The 20563-nt window shown below is 40.7% G+C and overlaps 2 protein-coding genes across 2 annotated transcripts; both read right to left on the bottom strand.

Moving 5' to 3' along the window:
- Positions 1-17: 17 nt before the first annotated feature.
- Positions 18-5490, bottom strand: LOC110060545 (steroid 17-alpha-hydroxylase/17,20 lyase-like). Its single transcript, XM_089271758.1, has 5 exons — positions 5388-5490; positions 4898-5159; positions 2728-2885; positions 1054-2084; positions 18-978 (listed from the first exon to the last, which is right to left on the bottom strand). The coding sequence occupies exons 2-5, from the start codon at positions 5092-5094 to the stop codon at positions 832-834; spliced, it is 1533 nt and encodes a 510-aa protein (XP_089127884.1). The 5' UTR covers positions 5095-5159; positions 5388-5490; the 3' UTR covers positions 18-831.
- A 4405-nt stretch (positions 5491-9895) lies between these two features.
- LOC149105084 (steroid 17-alpha-hydroxylase/17,20 lyase-like) lies at positions 9896-18589 on the bottom strand. Its single transcript, XM_089271759.1, has 4 exons — positions 18351-18589; positions 17093-17250; positions 10932-11962; positions 9896-10855 (listed from the first exon to the last, which is right to left on the bottom strand). Exons 1-4 carry the CDS (start codon positions 18545-18547, stop codon positions 10709-10711), a joined length of 1533 nt encoding a protein of 510 aa, XP_089127885.1. The 5' UTR covers positions 18548-18589; the 3' UTR covers positions 9896-10708.
- Positions 18590-20563: the final 1974 nt, after the last annotated feature.

The raw sequence follows: 20563 nt of genomic DNA, 5'->3' as shown, positions 1-20563 counted from the left end.
AACAAGCAACTACAATATAACACCTGACAGACGTTTAATGAAAGATTCAGACTCCCGATATCGATTATTATCGTTTTGCCGTATTTCCTCGACATTTGCTGTTGGACTACACCTATAAAACTATCTACTCTGCTTTCCACAATTACAGAAAATATAGTTTACAGCGCGACTTCTCGAACCAGAAAACTAGCCAATCAAAACGTTAACTGAAAACTATGGATTGGTGGCTTCTAGTGACGGCAAGTAACGGTCTGTTTGACGTGAAAACATAAACATTATCGATTGTGCGTTATATACAACCTTAGCAATTCAGTCCTTGACGGCGAATTATCATAATTATCAATCTCGTTCAAAATATTTGGCTTCAAAACTCATTTGCGACAACTGAACCGAAACCATTGAAAAGCGTACAGAATTTCGGATCGCGTACCAATCAACAAATGGCAAAGTTTCCTGAGAGGTTCGTAGCAGCTTCACACTTTGTTGGGTTTTTAGTTTTGTTAAGGACTATTTTTCGTATTCCTCAATTTTATTTTAATTGACTGAGAAAAAAGAGCGCTATCCTTTGTTCTCAAGCAACGCTCTGATTGGCTAACTCTTCACCAAGTGGCCCAGTTAGATTAGGCGCACTGTAAAACGAATTATTATTCTCTTAATCAGGCGACGAATTTTCTCCTCTTTTGCAACGTGCAACATACGTATTTCATGAACTGCATATACCGCTTTCTAAAGAGCTACGCTAACAAAATTATAAGGTAATGATGTTTTTGATGAAGTGTTAGCCATAGTATAGTTTCTGATCGTAACAGCGCTTTCCATCTTTTATAGTATTTACTGTCTTTCTTGAACTCTTATTTGGTAAGGAGCTGGAAAACGAGTAAAACCAGCTACTCCTTTGAGATCCGGAAGACTCCCTGCCTTTGATGGTAAAAATGTAAACTTGTGAAGCATCCAGGACAAGAAAAAGAACAGCTCCACCTACAAAGAGAGAATAAAATACATGAACATGTAAGACCGCTAAAGCATTAGATTCTACAATTAAGCCAGTCTCACCTTTGCCAGTGATTCACCAGCACAAACCCGGCGTCCTGCTGAGAAAGGCAGAAAGTTACCAGAGTTGGTGATGAGCTGGCCATCAGCATCAATATGGCGGCGAGGGTTGAACGAGCTCGGATTCTCCCAGCAGTTTGGATCCAGATGAACGTTCATCAAATTGACCAACACCACTGTATCCTTTGGAACACGGTAGCCAGCCAGCGAGGTGTCCTTCAACGTGTAATGGGGAAGAGCTGTTTCAGCCACATTTCCAAGTCGTAGTGCTTCCATGATGGTGGCCTGAACGAGTGGTAGATGTGGACGATCATCTAGTCCGGGCATTCGGTCCCTTCCAACCACTTCATCTAACTGGTTTTGTATCTCTGTTTGGCATTGGGGATGATGAACCAGGTATGCAATGGTCCAACGCAGAGTGGTACTGGTGGTCTCATAACCGGCGCTGAACATGTCTCCCATGGTGTTGACGATGTAGTCATCTGATAAGAGAGATTCCTTGTCGTCTTCACCAACCTCATTTCCAGCAGCAATCCTCTCTTTCAAGAGACTTCCAGTAAGGCTTTCAATGTCCCCTGTAGGATCAAACTCTTCTTCCTGTACCTTTAACTGATGGCGAAGAATTTCAAACGTTCGGTCGGCTATTTGCTCTTCTGTTTGATATGCACTGAACGGAAAGAATTTTGCTATTGGAAAGAAATCTAACAAAAAGACTTGGGTACTCAATTCAGTATCTGTAAAGACTCGATTATTCAGCTCCAAGAGTTCCTGGAAGTCTGGGTGAGAAGAATCGAAGTGTTTCCCAAACGTAACTCGACAAATAACATTTGCAACACTTTCCATAAGAATCTGAGCAGGGTCAAAGTCCTTTCCCTTTTGGTCTTCAAAGTACTGCATCAGCCTTGCCGCTTGCTCAGAGATCCTTTCTTCCACCACTTGCTGATCAGAGAGATACTTTCGCACAGCTGCCATGAACAGCTTACGATGAAATTTCCAGCCAGGGCCATAGTTCGCAAAAGCGATATCCTTTCCTCCTAAAATGTAGAAAGGACATAAAAGATTACTGGAATAAAATCTTCGTTGTGAAGTTCAAAGGGCAGAGATTCAAGAAAAATTGGCATGTTCGCAATGAATGGGCAATTCCACCTTTGAGATGTGCCTTCAGGAAATCATGGTAATCTATTTTTCAATGAAGACAAATATCCAGTCCAAGATGATGAATACAACTGCCATGATTCCCTGCAGACATATCTCATAGAGGTAGCAAGGATAAAGGGCGAGAACCGTAAATTACCAATTGCATATTTCCCCTCGGTACATGTGTACATCCACTGTATCACCCCCATCACATAGTAAAACCAAACTGTATCAAGCGTGCACCTCAATTTAGCGAACACGAGAGGGTTCTCTAGGTGATCGGAACTTCGATGAAACAGCAGGTGGACTTTTTGATATATCACTTCTCAGTCGAGAGAAAATCTGAGTAGAAACTTGAGAACTGTAACTGAAAATTCTATGTCAATCAAGATCAGATATCCGAACCACTGTCGTACTTAGGAGTTTAAAATCGCTTAAAGTTGACGAATTTAGACTTGATGAATTAATACTGACTTTGAAAATCGCACTTCCTTGCTGTTCTTTTTAAACATCTATCTAGCGATTCAAAGACAGACATACCGAGTGTAGTCATTACAAGGCTGTGAAATGGAGGCCTTCCAGCGTAATCAGCAGACTTCTTCACTAGCACTTCCTTTACAGAATCAGCATCTTCAGCCACTACAAGTTTAAAACTGCCCACTTTCATTGAATACACAGCGCCATACTTCTTTCTCATGCTTTTGCAATGAAACAGAAAAAAAATGTAAGAGAAATGTTATCAGTTTCTATGGTCGTTATGCCGAGGTGCTTGCTGGACTATTTTATAGGGCGTCCTCTGTGTTCAAAATGACGGCGCGTTGCACGAAACGCAGCTTACGAAAGGGACGGACCATTACTTGTTTGAGTGGTGTTCAAAAACAAAATTCCTCTGGCGTAAATGTCCAGTGCACGTTAAGTGGGGAACAAGTGACGGCCCCGCAAAAAAACAACAGTTGATGATAGGACCCAACCGTAATTTGAAACCAATCCTGTTAAAAATTTCAAGGTAATATATGGTATCACGCAATCACCTCCATGCAAGGGCATCCCAGGGGTGATACGCAAGGCTGGACTACTCATGAGAAGCAAGCGTGAAAATTGAAAAACGAGGAAAACAAAGCTAAACAAACAAAAACCAAGACTGGAAAGATAAAGAAGCAATGCAGGGAACGGCTTATAATCGTATGCAACTCATATGTACTCCTTAACCGCGCGACCATGGGCCGAGCGCGGTTCTTGCTCTGCAGCCCCGCTCTGGACGGGGTTTATTTTTATTTTAACCGCGCGGCCATGAGCCGAGTGCGGTTCACGTTCTGCACAGGGTTTTGTCGGTGAGCAGAGCCAAACTTTCTCTCGGCCAAATTTTGAATCACGCAACGTGTGATGTTTATTCGCCAAAAGCTGTTGAAACATTAATACACGGACTATGTTACGGATATTGTTTTCTTTATTGTGTCTAAAAGATATTTTCTTTGGTTTTATCGAAGCGTTGGCTTCGAAGGGAATATTCAATACGCTAAAAATAGGTATTACGTCAGCCATGGAATGCGCTGACGTTGCAGCTTTCACTTTCGCTACGTGACAAGTAAGATCGTGGTTTATTTCACCAGAAGCGACGGTCATTAATTTATGTACAATTTTGCGAGTGTTTCTTGTGGGTTTAGGCAAATGACGTGAATTCTTTGGCTGTTTTATCAAAGTGAGTTAAGAGATTTGAAGGAAAATTAAATATTTGCTGAGGTAAACAAGAGCTTGCCAGAACTTGAGGCGCTTATGTCGATGCTAGGGGAAAAACACAACCGTTCTAAAATTAGCTGTGGATAGCGTAAACCTCGGATTGTGTGACTTGCGTGAATACTTTGCTCGTCCTCTACTCATAGCACAACCAAATTAAATTTTGACTTTTAAGGAAGAAAGCTGTTTATTAATAGAGCAATTAATAGCGTGATACTCGTTTCCTTTTCGAGCGAACTTCCAGATTAAGACCTTTACGTCATCATAGATTTTACAAAGGCTAAGAGCGATGGTGCAATAATACAGTTTGTGTTGATTAAGTGATGTGGTGTCTACAGTAATCAATGAATCATCAAGGACTGCTTTGGAATGTGCACTGTGTTGCGACTGTAGTGCTAGGAAAACAATTAAATTTTAAAAGCGCGGTTATAAAATCTAAAAGATCTTCTTGTTTGTATTAATCCGTCCGCGGGTCCCCAAGGTGTTACCCATATGTACCTGTATGGGATCTATGTAAAGTCATATGTATCTCAGTGTTGTTATCCGTCTGTTAGACCTACTTGTAGTTCTTGAGTGTAGTTTTAGTCATGATCCCGCAGGTGGAGCAACGCGCACGAAAGAGAAAAACCAGAGAATAAGAAGACACTGATTGTTTAGAAATAGCCTGCTCGCAGGCTCTCATCGTTAATGACACGAGCAAAGTGCCAGGTCCTTCACCGCCTTGTTTCGCTCGTTGACTCATTTCTCGTGACTTTGATTATTAATGTTATTTTCCTGTTATTTACATTTTTCACTGTAGCTCTTTCGCAATAATATTCACGATATCGATCACATAATTAACTCCCTTAATGCATAAACGCTTCAAAGCTATTTTAGTAGAGACAAGCTTTCATTAACATTATTACAAAAACAAAGTTGACAAGAATGAAGAAGCTAAAACGCACAGAATGCAAACCATCGAAGCGTGTAAACAAACCTCGTTGTGGCCTCGCGAAGGCTTTCTCCAGCATCAAAGCTCAACAGATTTCCTATAAAAGGCAAACTTGTCAGACGAGGTCCCGGAGGCATGTTCCTGAACTGATATAGCTCAATCAGTTGATTGAGAATCAGCAAGAACACGATGGCAAGGAAAATATTTCCAAGAGTAAAATATTCTGATAACAACAGCTCCATCTTCGAAATATGCAAATGTTAGCTGCAGCCTGACACTAGCGGCTAAATACAGGAATGGCTCCGACCTGTAATTGGATGATGAAAATAGTAATTACTTAATAAGTTCACGTTTGACTCGAAATGACAATTTTCACCTCACATGATCTCTCGAACGTTTCGTGTATTTATTTTTAGTTTTATAAGCCGCTCGCGTTGCTCTTTTGTTCTGTTCATTGCCGCCAAAATTGCGATAATCGTTGACATGTGCATAAAGAATCTAAAAGCAATTAAGGCAGGCAAATTCATCTACTTACATCGCGGGAAATGAATTGTTTGCGTGGATAAGGCGACAGAATCGTCTCCGTTCGTTTCAATCATAACTTAGACTCAGAGCGATTCCTGTATTTAACCGCTGTACAGGAATAGCTCCCATCGCTGATTGACCATCACGTTTTCTTAAACTGAACACTGGACTTTCTTCTGTTTCTTTAGGAGATCCACCCCAGAACAGCGAAACAAAGTTATAGTCGATTGACAAACTATAATAAGCCCGTCTTGCTTCTCTCTTTAGCAAAATATGAGATTGAGAATAGCAAACAGCGCTAGCTGTCTTAGTTTTCCGGAGCGAATCCTGTATTCAGCCTCTGACGTGACGAATGTACAGGAATGGCTCCGATCGCGAGACCAGTGAGTGGTCCTCGAATCAATACTTTGACACCTATCACTACATCACTGTATTAGTATTTCTGTTTATTTTTATATTCTCGATATTTTTTCTGAAGAAAAAATAAACCAGGCAAAGTCCTTGCAAAATTGAATAGAGTTTCATGCCAAAAAACAAGAGCTAGCAGAAATGTTTACATATCAAGTATTAATTATGCATTGCCCCGCCCCTCCCTTCGCCTTTGATTTTTAGTAATAATTAACGAAGATAACGTGACTCTCGGTCATTACGCAACATTTGCTCCAGTTTTATATAGTGAGTTGCAATAAGCATAAGCAGATCCTGTGTGCACAAATAAACTTATATTCTTGTTTTTTCGTCCTGTGTGATGCAGTGATACGTGTCAAAGTATTGATGCATGGACCACTCACTGATCTCGCAATCGGAGCCATTCCTGTACATTAGTCACGTCAGAGGTTGATTGGGGTGGATCTCCTAAAGAAACAGAAGAAAGTCCAGTGTTTGAAACGAATGGAGACGATTCTGTCGCCTTATCCACGCAAACAATTCATTTCTCGCGTTAACTTATTAACCAATTTCACTCTGGACTTTCACTCTGAAAACGCATCAAATGTTTTCTGTCCACACTTCGCCGAAGGAATTTCACTCGGATTTTCACTCTAAAAGCGCATCAAATGTTTTCTGTCCACCCTTCGCCGAAGGAATTTCACTCGGAAGTTTCACTCTGAAAGCGCATCAAATATTTTCTGTCCACCGTTCTCCGAAGGAATTTCACTCGGGAGTTTCACTCTGAAAGCACATCAAATGTTTTCTGTCCACGCTTCCCTGAAATAATGTCACTCGAAAGTTTCACTCTGAAAGCACATCAAATGTTCTCTGTGCACACTCCGCCGAAGGAATTTGCACTCGGGAGTTTCACTCTGAAAACGCATGAAATGTTTCCTGTCCACCCTTCGCCGAAGGAATTTCACTCGGACGTTTCACTCTGAAAGCGCAGCAAATATTTTCTGTTGACACTTCGCCGAAGGAATTTTACTGGGGAGTTTCACTCTGAAAACGCATCAAATGTTTTCTGTTGACACTTCGCCGAAGGAATTTTACTGGGGAGTTTCACTCTGAAAACGCATCAAATGTTTTCTGTTGACACTTCGCCGAAGGAATTTCACTCGGGAGTTTCACTCTGAAAACGAATCAAACGTTTTCTGTCGATCACTTCGCCGAAGGAATTTTACTCGGGAGTTTCACTCTGAAAACGCATCAAATGTTTTCTGTTGACACTTCGCCGAAGGAATTTTACTCGGGAGTTTCACTCTGAAAACGCATCAAATGTTTTCTGTTCACACTTCGCCAAAGAAATTTCACTCGGGAGTTCCACTCAGAAAGCGCCCCAAATGTTTTCTGTCGACACTTCGCCGAAGGAATTTTACTCGGGAGTTTCACTCTGAAAACGCATCAAATGTTTTCTGTTGACACTTCGCCGAAGGAATTTTACTCGGGAGTTTCACTCTGAAAACGCATCAAATCTTCTCTGTTCACACTTCGCCAAAGAAATTTCACTCGGGAGTTCCACTCAGAAAGCGCCCCAAATGTTTTCTGTCCACACTTCGCCGAAGGAATTTTATTCGGGAGTTTTACTCTGAAAGCGCATCAAGTGTTTTCTGTCCACACTTCGCCGAAGGAATTTCACTCGGGAGTCTCACTCTGAAAACGTATCAGACGTTTTCTGTCGGCACTTCCGAGTCGCCGCAGGAATTTCACTTAGGAGTTTCACTCTGAAAGCGCAACAAATGATTTCTGTCCACACTTCGCCGGAGGAATTTTGTTTGGGAGTTTCACTCTGAAAGTGCGCCAAATGTTTTCTGTCCACACTTCGCCGAAGTAATTTCACTCGGGAGGTTCACTCTGAAAGCCCATCAAGTGTTTTCTGTCCACCCTTCCCCGAAGGAATTTCACTCGGGACTTTCTTTTTGTCGTGTTGTTGTAAGTGGTCCCTTTTCTCATAATTTTCGAAAGAAAACCCACTTCCTTTCCTCGTTCTATTGGTTTATTTGATTTTGTACTCTGTTATTATATTTTACTACTTTGACGAGAAAAATAAATTTCAAATTGCTAACCGTCCAGAGATCCTTCGTGCGCGAAAAATAAATGGAAATTGAATAAATCGTTTTCATCGTGTCCTAAAATCCAAAACCAAAGACCCACTACTAACTGTTGTAACAGACAAAACTTTCCCAATAGCCATAAACTGCAAAAACTTGTTACACGACAAGTTCCTGTCATACGTCCAGTTTACTCGACAGGCTATATGTTCAGGTGTCAGCTCTAGGAAGGGAAGATTATGCTCTCAAGAGAAAATGAACCAATAATGGAAGTGTCATAAACGATTAAGGGAACTGATCAAAACAATTTTACACACTAAGCATCCATGTAAAGGAGAGGGGAAGGGGTTGAGGGTCTCCTGACAGAGATTGGGGACTACTAAAGAGACTATGGGTCTCCTGACAGAGGTGGGGAGGCGGGTGGGGGCTAATAGAGACCATGGGTCAAGTCCTTAAATCTTTGTCCTGTCCAATTTACGTATAGACTAGTTAGGATATCTCACAGTTTTTAGTAGAATTTTACTTTTAAAATAATGCAAATGCTACAATCTGATCGGCAGAGCCATTACATTCGCATGCTATCAGCTCAGTATAGTTCACCGGTCGTTTTTGGTTTAAACTGATTACCTCAAGCGATAGTGCTCATCCGCAGAGAGACTCGATCGTCCGAGGAAAATACTCCAATAGATGGTTTTCGTCCGTCAAAATTTTCCTTGAAAAGCGGGCTTAAAGAAAAAAAAAAAAAGTTTTTTTGAAAGTCTGTTTTCTTTTACAGATTTTACATCTGCCTTTCAAGCCTTTCATCTAAAGAGAAAGTTGAAAATAATTCAACATGATTTTTGTGCGCGGAAGAAAATTTAGTGGTGAGCAATAAAGACAACAGAGTGTTTATGTCTCAGAACTATCGGTTTGATAATTGCCTCTTGGAAATTTGATATTCTGAAAACTGGCATATTTGCCCTTGAAGCCCAAATACGTATTTTAAGAACAGGAAATTTCCTCGACAAAAGTACTCTATGTTTAATTATTGTGCAGTGGCTGGAGGTCGTCTACACCGTTTTCTGCTTTCTCTAATGTTTCGAGGAAGATTTTAAAACACTACTGGATAATTCAATTCCCAAGAACACCAAAGAAACAAAATTCACCGTTAAGCGGCTTTAAAACTTCAAATTTTTCAATGAACTGACCTCAGACGAGCGCGCGTGCACAACTGCTAGTCAATTTCAAGTAACCATTCAGTCCGCACGATTTTGCCCAAGTGTGAAATTTAAGATATATTACGTTGAGAAGTGGTTGGAAATCGACATTTGAAGGAAATTAAGTTACAATCTTACCTTGAAGTAGGATTATTCGCTTTCGATTTCAATGATCGAGGTGACAGTTCATTTGGCACTTGACATCCTCAACTCAGTATCAACGCATACAAATCTTATGCTCATAACCTAATAGCCCATTTCCGAGTTGCCACAAGCCTCTCTATCAAAGCGAGGCCAGGTGCACAACCATTCATATAAAAAGATGAGTTTAATTTGCGTGTGAATGTAATCTCATTTTCATATAAAAGGATGGATACCAAGGCTCGCTTTAACACTTTGGAGACGAGACTTTCACCAAAAAAAATACCGTTTTTTAACCGTTTGATCAGCTTTTTTGGCGTGACGCTAAATGGGCCTAAGTTTTGCTAAAAAGGCTATGTTTTACCACAAAGATAGATTTCCCAAAGATTAGGTACAAAAATGTGCAATATTTCAATTCGGTGCATGCGCATAAGCCAAATTTTGGACCGACCGTTGTACGGAAAGGTCCATCCTAGCTCTACTATCTGCATATCAAGAATAACTGGTGACATTAAAATTGATGACGTCACAAGTGGTACAAATAGCACGACCATTAATTACGCGTATATACGTGATTAGGGCTCAAAAGGTTAAGAAAGATGCTAGGGGTAATTCGGAAATGGCCTATTGTCAAATATAAAATTCCAGGTGAGCGACTTTGCTAATTTCCATAATCAATGTAACAACGAGCAACTACAATATAACACCTGACAGACGTTTAATGAAAGATTCAGACTCCCGATATCGATTATTATCGTTTTGCCGTATTTCCTCGACATTTGCTGTTGGACTACACCTATAAAGCTATCTACTCTGCTTTCCACAATTACAGAAAATATAGTTTACAGCGCGACTTCTCGAACCAGAAAACTAGCCAATCAAAACGTTAACTGAAAACTATGGACTGGTAGCTTCTAGTGACGGCAAGTAACGGTCTGTTTGACATGAAAACATAAACATTATCGATTGTGCGTTATATACAACCTTAGCAATTCAGTCCTTGACGGCGAATTATCATAATTATAAATCTCGCTCGAAATATCTGGCTTGAAAACTCATTTGCGACAACTGAACCGAAACCATTGAAAAGCGTACAGAATTTAGGATCGCCTACCAATCAACAAATGACAAAGTTTCCTGAGAGGTTCGTAACAGCTTCGCACTTTGTTGGGTTTTTAGATTTGTTAAGGGTTATTTTTCGTATTCCTCAGTTTTATTTTAATTGACTGAGAAAAAAGAGCGCTATCCTTTGTTCTCAAGCAACGCTCTGATTGGTTAACTCTTTACCAAGTGACCCAGTTAGATTAGTCGCACTGTAAAACAAATTATCATTTCCTTAATCAGGTGCCAAATTTCTCCTCTTTTGCAACGTTCAACATATGTATTTCATTAACTGGATATACTGCTTTCTAAAGAGCTACGCTAGCAAAATTATAAGGTAATAATGTTTTTGATGAAGTGTTAGCCATAGTATAGTTTCTGATCGTAACAGCGTGTTCCATCTTTTATAGTATTTACTGTCTTTCTTGAACTCTTATTTGGTAAGGAGCTGGAAAACGAGTAAAACCAGCTACTCCTTTGAGATCCGGAAGACTCCCTGCCTTTGATGGTAAAAATGTAAACTTGTGAAGCATCCAGGACAAGAAAAAGAACAGCTCCACCTACAAAGAGAGAATAAAATACATGAACATGTAAGACCGCTAAAGCATTAGGATTCTACAATTAAGCCAGTCTCACCTTTGCCAGTGATTCACCAGCACAAACCCGGCGTCCTGCTGAGAAAGGCAGAAAGTTACCAGAGTTGGTGATGAGCTGGCCATCAGCATCAATATGGCGGCGAGGGTTGAACGAGCTCGGATTCTCCCAGCAGTTTGGATCCAGATGAACGTTCATCAAATTGACCAACACCACTGTATCCTTTGGAACACGGTAGCCAGCCAGCGAGGTGTCCTTCAACGTGTAATGGGGGAGAGCTGTTTCAGCCACATTTCCAAGTCGTAGTGCTTCCATGATGGTGGCCTGAACGAGTGGTAGATGTGGACGATCATCTAGTCCGGGCATTCGGTCCCTTCCAACCACTTCATCTAACTGGTTTTGTATCTCTGTTTGGCATTGGGGATGATGAACCAGGTATGCAATGGTCCAACGCAGAGTGGTACTGGTGGTCTCATAACCGGCGCTGAACATGTCTTCCATAGTGTTAACGATGTAGTCATCTGATAAGAGAGATTCCTTGTCGTCTTCACCAGCCTCATTTCCAGCAGCAATCCTCTCTTTTAAGAGACTTCCAGTAAGGCTTTCAATGTCCCCTGTAGGATCAAACTCTTCTTCCTGTACCTTTAACTGATGGCGAAGAATTTCAAACATTCGGTCGGCCATTTTCTCCTCTGTTTGATATGCACGGAACGGAAAGAATTTCGCTATTGGAAAGAAATCTAGCAAAAAGACTTGGGTATTCAGATCAGTGTCTGTAAAGGCTTGATTATTCAGTTGCAAGAGTTCCTGGAAGTCTGGGTGGGAAGAATCGAAGTGTTTTCCAAACGTAACTCGACAAATAACATTTGCAACACTTTCCATAAGAATCTGAGCAGGGTCAAAGTCCTTTCCCTTTTGGTCTTCAAAGTACTGCATCAGCCTTGCCGCTTGCTCAGAGATCCTTTCTTCCACCACTTGCTGATCAGAGAGATACTTTCGCACAGCTGTCATGAACAGTTTACGATGAAATTTCCAGCCAGGGCCATAGTTCGCAAAAGCGATATCCTTTCCGCCTGAAATGTAGAAAGGATATAAAAAGATTACTTGAATAAAATCTTCGTTGTGAAGTTTCAAAGGCAGAGATTAAAAAAAAAAGAAAAAAAAATATGCATGTTTGCAATGAATGGCCAATTCCGTCTTTGAGATGTGCCTGCCGGAAATCATAGTAATTTTTTTGAATGAAAACAAATATCCAGTCCAAGATGATGAATACAACTACCATGATTCCCTGCAGACACACCTCATAGAGTTGGCGAGCATATAAAGGGCGAGAACCATAAATTACCAATTGCATATTTCCCCTCGGTGTAGGAGAATCTTTGCTGACGTCATTGTTTACATTTTTCCTCATTAGCATACGACTTTGCCCATAGAAGGCATTGCTAGACACGATTTTACTAGAAAAACTTAAAGAGCTTGTGAAACTTAGTAAGTGGTGAAATTTTTGGCTGTTTGGGTGTAATATTCGAGGAGAAATTGATTCGTTTTTAAAAACATCAAAATTTCTGTGTGGCAAAAGCGCTAATGAGCTAATACATTCTTTGTAAAATTTTGAGCTTTTAAACCCTCGTCGCACAAAAAGTATTCAATACATCGCGCTCAAATTCCTTGGGACAGTTAACCGTGCTGTGCCCTTTCAATATTCACTATTAATCTGCCGGGGGAGGCACTGCCATATATGGGCTATATAGGTATGTGCCGCTGTGAAGGGTATGATTTTCAAGCCGTTTACTCTAGGATAGGGTATATAAATCAGAGCGTTTGGGTCTAGAATAGGTTATAATTTTTCACAAAACTGATTAGTTGGTTGAAGATTTTATCTAGACTAAGGGAATCAGGAATTGCCACTCAAAAATATAAAAACATCAAATCGGCAAGTTTAAATTAACGCAAATCAGCCTCAACAGTGTCGATAGATGGGGGGATTTGGGGAGTTTACTCTAGTATAGGGTAGCAAAATTCAGCTGAACTATCTCTGGTATAGGTTAAGGGTTCCAGGGTCCAGCGGCACTTCCCCACCCAGAAATTCCCAAAGTACCGCCCGGGATTAATCTCTTTGTAGCTCCATCAGAAATTGTATAGCTTATGGTAATGAGACAAATATTGTAAACAAAGATTCTCCTATATGTGTACACCCACTGTATCACCCCCATCACATAGTAAAACAAAACCGTATCAAGCATGCGCCTCAATTTAGCGAACACGAGAGGGGTTCTCAGGGTGATCGGAACTTTGATGAAACAGCAGGTGGAGTTTTTGATATACACTTCTCAGTTGAGAGAAAATTTAAGTAGAAACGTGAGAACTGTAACTGAAAATTCTATGTCAGTCAAGATTAAGAGGTGCCCTCTGTAATTTTCAACTATGGCCATTTGGACCAGAAAAAATCAAATTCCTCAAACTTTCTCAGATGAATGGTCTAGATAAGTGATTCACAAAAATATTACTTTTCATTCAATTCGACTCGTATTTTAGCGCTGGGGCCACCATCTTGGTTTTGCCCCTCTGAGAGGGCTTTTAGCGGCCATTTTAGGGCACATTTTTAACAATTTGCCATACAAAGAAAACGATCTAACTCCGGGTAAAAACCCTTTATTCGAGACAAGCAAATGTTTCTTGTTACATTGAGAGGCTGTTTTGGCAATTTGATCATCACCTGATTTTTCTACAGAATTTTAAATTTCTTCCCTTTCCGACTACTCATGAAGCGCCATAAAAAAGGCGAAGTTTAAAGGAAAATATCGCCAAAAGTACATCACTTGAGATCCCAAAACTACCCTCCACTTAAAGAGCAATGTCTCACCTGTAAAAACATGCAATAAAATTTTTGGGCAGTTAAAACTGTAAAATGTTAGAAGAAGAAGTTTAAGCTGTGTTTTTGTCAACGAAGACCGCCGTCCTAATTAGCATAATAACGTGAAAATAACGATGCACAGAGAAAAAAATGATATATTCCACTTATCTCGCGACATGTCGACAACTGGATGTTGCACGATGCCTCATTTTATATTTCCAGTGTGTTTCAGCCACATTTTCGATGATTAGTGTACGAAATAACTCTCAGACATCGCCACGGTTAAGCAGATTTCAACTCTCCGAAGCCCGCTTCATAACATCTATCAACATTATTTGTCTTTCGCCCCATAAGCCGCCGTTTACAAGAAGTTTAACAATTTGCTGAGATCCTAACTGACCCAGAAGTCTGTTAGCAGCCTTTAAAATCTTCCTTTTAATCAAGGATTCTCATCAAGAACTCGTTTAAGCTCAGTTCTGTTTTGATCTGTTATGCACCCGCCATTACTCCACAGATTGCGTTACATTTGACAAATGCGCATTCCAACGGGTAGGGGTAGGATGGGTAGGAAGTGAAAATGTAACCGACATTAAAGCCATTTTACGCATTTCTGTGGCTAAAATAGTAACTGGCTTTCCCAGAATGATTTGAACATGAGCTTCTGCTTGCAGGTATTTTCTAGGTTACTTTTGCAGGGTAGGTGGGGCGGGGGGGAGGGGGGGGGGGTCGTGCATTAAAAAAAAAAAAAAAAGAAAAGAAAAAAGAAAACGATAGACAGTATCAAGTCAAAAGATTATGATCTGTGTATCTTGATCAGCTTTATCAGTTCATCAGTGAGGCCCTATTAGGGGTTTTCAGGATACTGGATATTTGGGTAAAAAATTAACAGGATCCAAGAAATTTAGGGGAAAAATTAATGCGGTAGCTTGATTCTCAGCAGTTGTTGTGTCTTCTTGGAGGACCTTCTCCTGTCTGTTTCTAAGCTTTGAAGCCATTCTCGAGAGGAAGGATTAAACGTGGCAAGGAGTCAGGAACTCATCACAGGTGAACCGCCTAATTCTGGCCTCATCTTTTGAGTGCCTCATCTTTTGTGCTACAGTAATTGCTTCGACTTTTATGGCCGTTTCCTGACCCGAGAAAAACTTTTCTTGCGCACTGCTTGTCAGTCTGTTGCCTTTCTCACCATTTGATGGCATTTCGGGCAGCGAAAGACACAAGTATAATGCTGAACAAAAAAAAACACAAGGAAGAGGCTTTTTATTGGAGTTCTATCCGTATTCTATTTGTAATAAATGAAAATTCTCGTCAAAAACTAATGGCTGTCAATGAGATTAGGATAGTTGTTTACAAATATAGTGTGAAATGTTGTGCCTCGATCTCTTTGCAGACAGGTTGCCATGTAAGAAATTCGTGTTAAACGGTACAGAATTCAGGACACATTTCATTCTCTGTTTATTTCTCCAGCCCCGTCTTTATCTATCTATTCAGTGTAACAAGTGTGGGCTTCGAAATTACTAACAAGGAGCTGCGTTACCTAACCTTAAAACCCCTAAAATCTGATACAAAACTTTCATATTTCATCGTGATATAAGTACTAAGAGTGCAGAATAAATGCTTATAGAAGTTGACATACATTTATTTTATCCTAAATAGCTGACCATTGTTGAGGCCCCATAGTGGGAGAGGGGGAGGGGGGGGGGGGGTGTCGGTGTATCCCTTATCCTGTTAATTTTTGTCCTAAATATCTTGTATCCTGTTAAATCCAGCTCAACGATTTCCTACTCAATTAATGTCCTGTTTTATCTGATCTAAACATCTTCTACCCCATTAATAGTTTCCCTAAATTTCTTGCATTCTATTAACTTTTTACCCAAATATCCAGTATCCCGAAAATCCCTAATAGGGCCTCACTGATGATCTCATAAAACTGATCAAGATACACAGATCATAATCTTTTGACCTGATACTGTCTATCGTTTTCTTTTTTCTTTTCTTTCTTTTTTTTTTAATACACGACCCCTCCCCCCCCTCCCCGCCCCACCTACCCTGCAAAAGTAACCTAGAAAATACCTGCAAGCAGAAGCTCATGTTCAAATCATTCTGGGAAAGCCAGCTACTATTTTAGCCACAGAAATGCGTAAAATGGCTTTAATGTCGGTTACATTTTCACTTCCTACCCATCCTACCCCTACCCGTTGGAATGCGCATTTGTCAAATGTAACGCAATCTGTGGAGTAATGGCGGGTGCATAACAGATCAAAACAGAACTGAGCTTAAACGAGTTCTTGATGAGAATCCTTGATTAAAAGGAAGATTTTAAAGGCTGCTAACAGACTTCTGGGTCAGTTAGGATCTCAGCAAATTGTTAAACTTCTTGTAAACGGCGGCTTATGGGGCGAAAGACAAATAATGTTGATAGATGTTATGAAGCGGGCTTCGGAGAGTTGAAATCTGCTTAACCGTGGCGATGTCTGAGAGTTATTTCGTACACTAATCATCGAAAATGTGGCTGAAACACACTGGAAATATAAAATGAGGCATCGTGCAACATCCAGTTGTCGACATGTCGCGAGATAAGTGGAATATATCATTTTTTTCTCTGTGCATCGTTATTTTCACGTTATTATGCTAATTAGGACGGCGGTCTTCGTTGACAAAAACACAGCTTAAACTTCTTCTTCTAACATTTTACAGTTTTAACTGCCCAAAAATTTTATTGCATGTTTTTACAGGTGAGACATTGCTCTTTAAGTGGAGGGTAGTTTTGGGATCTCAAGTGATGTACTTTTGGCGATATTTTCCTTTAAACTTCGCCTTTTTTATGGCGCTTCATGAGTAGTCGGAAAGGGAAGAAATTTAAAATTCTGTAGAAAAATCAGGTGATGATCAAATTGCCAAAACAGCCTCTCAATGTAACAAGAAACATTTGCTTGTCTCGAATAAAGGGTTTTTACCCGGAGTTAGATCATTTTCTTTGTATGGCAAATTGTTAAAAATGTGCCCTAAAATGGCCGCTAAAAGCCCTCTCAGAGGGGCAAAACCAAGATGGTGGCCCCAGCGCTAAAATACGAGTCCAATTGAACTGAAAGTTATATTTTTGTGAATCACTTATCTAGACCAATCATCTGAGAAAGTTCGAGGAATTTGATTTTTTCTGGTCCAAATGGCCATAGTTGAAAATTACAGAGGGCACATCTTAAATATCCAAAGCACTCTCGTACTAAAGAGTTTAATCGTTTAAGTTGATGAATTGATGAATTTTAACTTGATGAATTGTTACTGAGTTTGAGAATTGCACTTCCTTGCAGTTCTTTTTAAACATCTATCTGCGTTTCAAAGAAAGACATACCAAGTGTAGTCATTACAAGGCTGTGAAATGGAGGCCTTCCAGCGTAATCAGCAGACTTCTTCACTAGCACTTCCTTTACAGAATCAGCATCTTCAGCCACTACAAGTTTAAAACTGCCCACTTTCATTGAATACACAGCACCATACTTCTTTCTCATGCTTTTGTAATGAAACAGAAACAAAAGTATATGGGAAATGTTATAAGTTGCTATGATTGTTATGCCGAGGTGCTTGCTGGACTATGACGGCGCGTTGCGGGAAAATCAGTTTACGAAACGGACTGACCGTTATTTTTTTGAGTGGTGGCGGACTGGGCAATTTCCAAAACAAAATTCCTCAGGCCTAAATGTCCAGTGCACGTTAAGTGAGGAACAGGTGAATTGTTGACGGCCCCAAACAAAACAACAGTTGATGATAGGACCCAACCGTAACTTGAAACTAAACTTGTTAAAATCTTCAAGGTAATATATTGCATCACGCAATCACCTCTATGCAAGGGCATGCCAGGGGTGATACGCAGGGCTAGCTGGACCACTCATGAGAAGCAAGCATGAAAATTAAAAAAAAAAACAAAACAAAGGAAAACAAAGCTAAAGAAACAAAAACCAAGCCTGTAAAGAGAAAGAAGAAATGCAGGGAGCGGCTAATAATCGTATGCACTCATATGTACTTGGAGTATGGCTCGAATGTTCCTTTGTATTTGTATTCATCCGTCCCCGGGTCCCCTGGGTGTTACCCATATGTACCTGTATGGAATCTATGTAAAGTCATATGTATCTCAGGGTTGTTATCCGTATGTTAGACCTAGTTCTTGAGTGTAGTTTTGGTCATGATCTTGCAGGTGGAGCAACGAGCACGAAAGAGAAAAAACAGAGAATAAGAAGACACTGACTGTTTAGAAATAGCCTGCTCGCAGGCTCTCATCGTTGATGGCACGAGCAAAGTGCCAGGCACTTCACCGACTTCCTTCGCTCGTTGACTCATCTCTCGTGACTTTGCTCCTGCCGCAACGCATGAGGGCCTGCTCACAGACTACATTGTTAATGTTATTTTCCTGTTATTTACATTTTCCACTGTAGCTCTTTCGCAATAATATTCACGATATCGATCACATAATAAACCTCCTTAATGCATGAACTTTCCAAAGCTATTTAAGTAGAGACAAGCTTTCATTAACACTATTACAAACACAAAGTTGATAAGCTTAAAGAAGCTAAAACGCAATGAACGCAAACCATCATCGAAGCGTGTAAACAAACCTCGCTGTGGCCTCGCGAAGGCTTTCTCCAGCATCAAAGCTCAACAGATTTCCTATAAAAGGCAAACTTGTCAGACGAGGTCCCGGCGGCATGTTCCTGAACTGATACAGCTCAATCAGTTGATTGAGAATCAGCAAGAACACGATGGCAAGGAAAATATTTCCAAGAGTAAAATATTCTGATAACAACAGCTCCATCTTCGAAATATGCAAATATCAGCTGCATCCTGACGTCACGTAATGTCACGAGATGAAAGGCAATGCAAGTAATTAACAATCAGAACAATGGCTTTTGTAAGATATTTCAACACAATTTACAGTCTTATTGCTTTTTTAAGCAAATTCCTTTTTTAAGCATATTCCATCTGATTATTTTTGGCGCAGAAATAACCTCCAGAGAGCTAAGTAACTTCAAATTCACTTTTTCTTCAGGGTAATAAAACACGAGAAAATAAAAATCAAATAAATCAATAAAATAAGGCAAGAATGCCGATATGGTGTGTTCACGAGATTTATTAGAAAATGTTATCTCTAACAACAACACGCATTTTAGCGGACGCGTGTAGTGAAATAACTCGAGATGGGAACAGGAGTGACATACGAGTCACACACGGTCATTCGTGCTGACAAATACCAATGAGATGCAAACGAGGGTCAGTCCCCGGAGGAATTTGACTAGGATGTTTAACTCTGAAAACGTATCAAATGTTTTCTGTCCATACTACGCCGGAGGAATTTCAGGAACAGAGGAACAGAGGAACAGAGGAACAGAGCAACAGAGCAACAGAGCAACAGAGCAACAGAGCAACAGAGCAACAGAGCAACAGAGCAACAGAGCAACAGAGCAACAGAGCAACAGAGCAACAGAGCAACAGAGCAACAGAGCAACAGAGCAACAGAGCAACAGAGCAACAGAGCAACAGAGCAACAGAGCAACAGAGCAACAGAGCAACAGAGCAACAGAGCAACAGAGCAACAGAGCAACAGAGCAACAGAGCAACAGAGCAACAGAGCAACAGAGCAACAGAGCAACAGAGCAACAGAGCAACAGAGCAACAGAGCAACAGAGCAACAGAGCAACAGAGCAACAGAGCAACAGAGCAACAGAGCAACAGAGCAACAGAGCAACAGAGCAACAGAGCAACAGAGCAACAGAGCAACAGAGCAACAGAGCAACAGAGCAACAGAGCAACAGAGCAACAGAGCAACAGAGCAACAGAGCAACAGAGCAACAGAGCAACAGAGCAACAGAGCAACAGAGCAACAGAGCAACAGAGCAACAGAGCAACAGAGCAACAGAGCAACAGAGCAACAGAGCAACAGAGCAACAGAGCAACAGAGCAACAGAGCAACAGAGCAACAGAGCAACAGAGCAACAGAGCAACAGAGCAACAGAGCAACAGAGCAACAGAGCAACAGAGCAACAGAGCAACAGAGCAACAGAGCAACAGAGCAACAGAGCAACAGAGCAACAGAGCAACAGAGCAACAGAGCAACAGAGCAACAGAGCAACAGAGCAACAGAGCAACAGAGCAACAGAGCAACAGAGCAACAGAGCAACAGAGCAACAGAGCAACAGAGCAACAGAGCAACAGAGCAACAGAGCAACAGAGCAACAGAGCAACAGAGCAACAGAGCAACAGAGCAACAGAGCAACAGAGCAACAGAGCAACAGAACAACGCTTACGCTTCGCGTATCCACGAGTTTAAAAAGATGAGACAATACCACGCTCCCTAGTAAACAACGACAACGGCGGCGCCAAGACCGACGCCTAGTCACAAATGAATTAATATTTTTCCAGCAAAATTCGCGATTGTCTAGATCTCTTCAGTACGCCAATGGCTCTGAAAAAGTGCTCAGTCTTAATATGCAGTGACAGCGTTCAATTCCAAATGTAAGTACGGAAAATTAGCCGTAGTCTTTCGCGTTCCTCAGACTACGCAGAACTTCACGTTGTTGGGGAGTTGAAGCAACCACAATGGCGACGCAGAGGACAACGTCGATTAAAAAATGAATTTAATTTTTACCTACGAATCTCGCGATACTTTTAAGTCATTTAATTTGTTTATCACTGTCAAAAAAATCACAAAACAATAGCATCACAAAATTAAATCAGCGACACAGTGATTAATTTGAAGAAGAAATTTAAAATAATTAGCCGTCGTCGCTCACGTTCTCCAGACAAAGAAGAATTTCGCTATTTCCAATTGTTG

Source organism: Orbicella faveolata, unplaced genomic scaffold (genome assembly GCF_042242905.1).
Source record: "Orbicella faveolata isolate gen_17 unplaced genomic scaffold, um_ofav_v1 contig_34, whole genome shotgun sequence".
NCBI classification, from domain to species: domain Eukaryota; kingdom Metazoa; phylum Cnidaria; class Anthozoa; order Scleractinia; family Merulinidae; genus Orbicella; species Orbicella faveolata.
Note: the sequence above shows the minus strand (reverse complement) of the source record. Positions and strands in the feature narration are given on the sequence as shown.

Bases quoted from the DNA above. Each gene is read 5' to 3' on its own strand.
- LOC149105084 (XM_089271759.1), bottom strand. From the start codon at position 18,547: ATGGAGCTGTTGTTATCAGAATATTTTACTCTTGGAAATATTTTCCTT. The intron at 17,251-18,350 runs GTTTGTTTACAC...TCATTACAAAAG, and splicing joins CTTCGCGAGGCCACAGCGAG to CATGAGAAAGAAGTATGGTG. The intron at 11,963-17,092 runs GTATGTCTTTCT...TCTACATTTCAG, and splicing joins CCTTGTAATGACTACACTTG to GCGGAAAGGATATCGCTTTT.
- LOC110060545 (XM_089271758.1), bottom strand. From the start codon at position 5,094: ATGGAGCTGTTGTTATCAGAATATTTTACTCTTGGAAATATTTTCCTT. The intron at 2,886-4,897 runs GTTTGTTTACAC...TCATTGCAAAAG, and splicing joins CTTCGCGAGGCCACAACGAG to CATGAGAAAGAAGTATGGCG. The intron at 2,085-2,727 runs GTATGTCTGTCT...TCTACATTTTAG, and splicing joins CCTTGTAATGACTACACTCG to GAGGAAAGGATATCGCTTTT.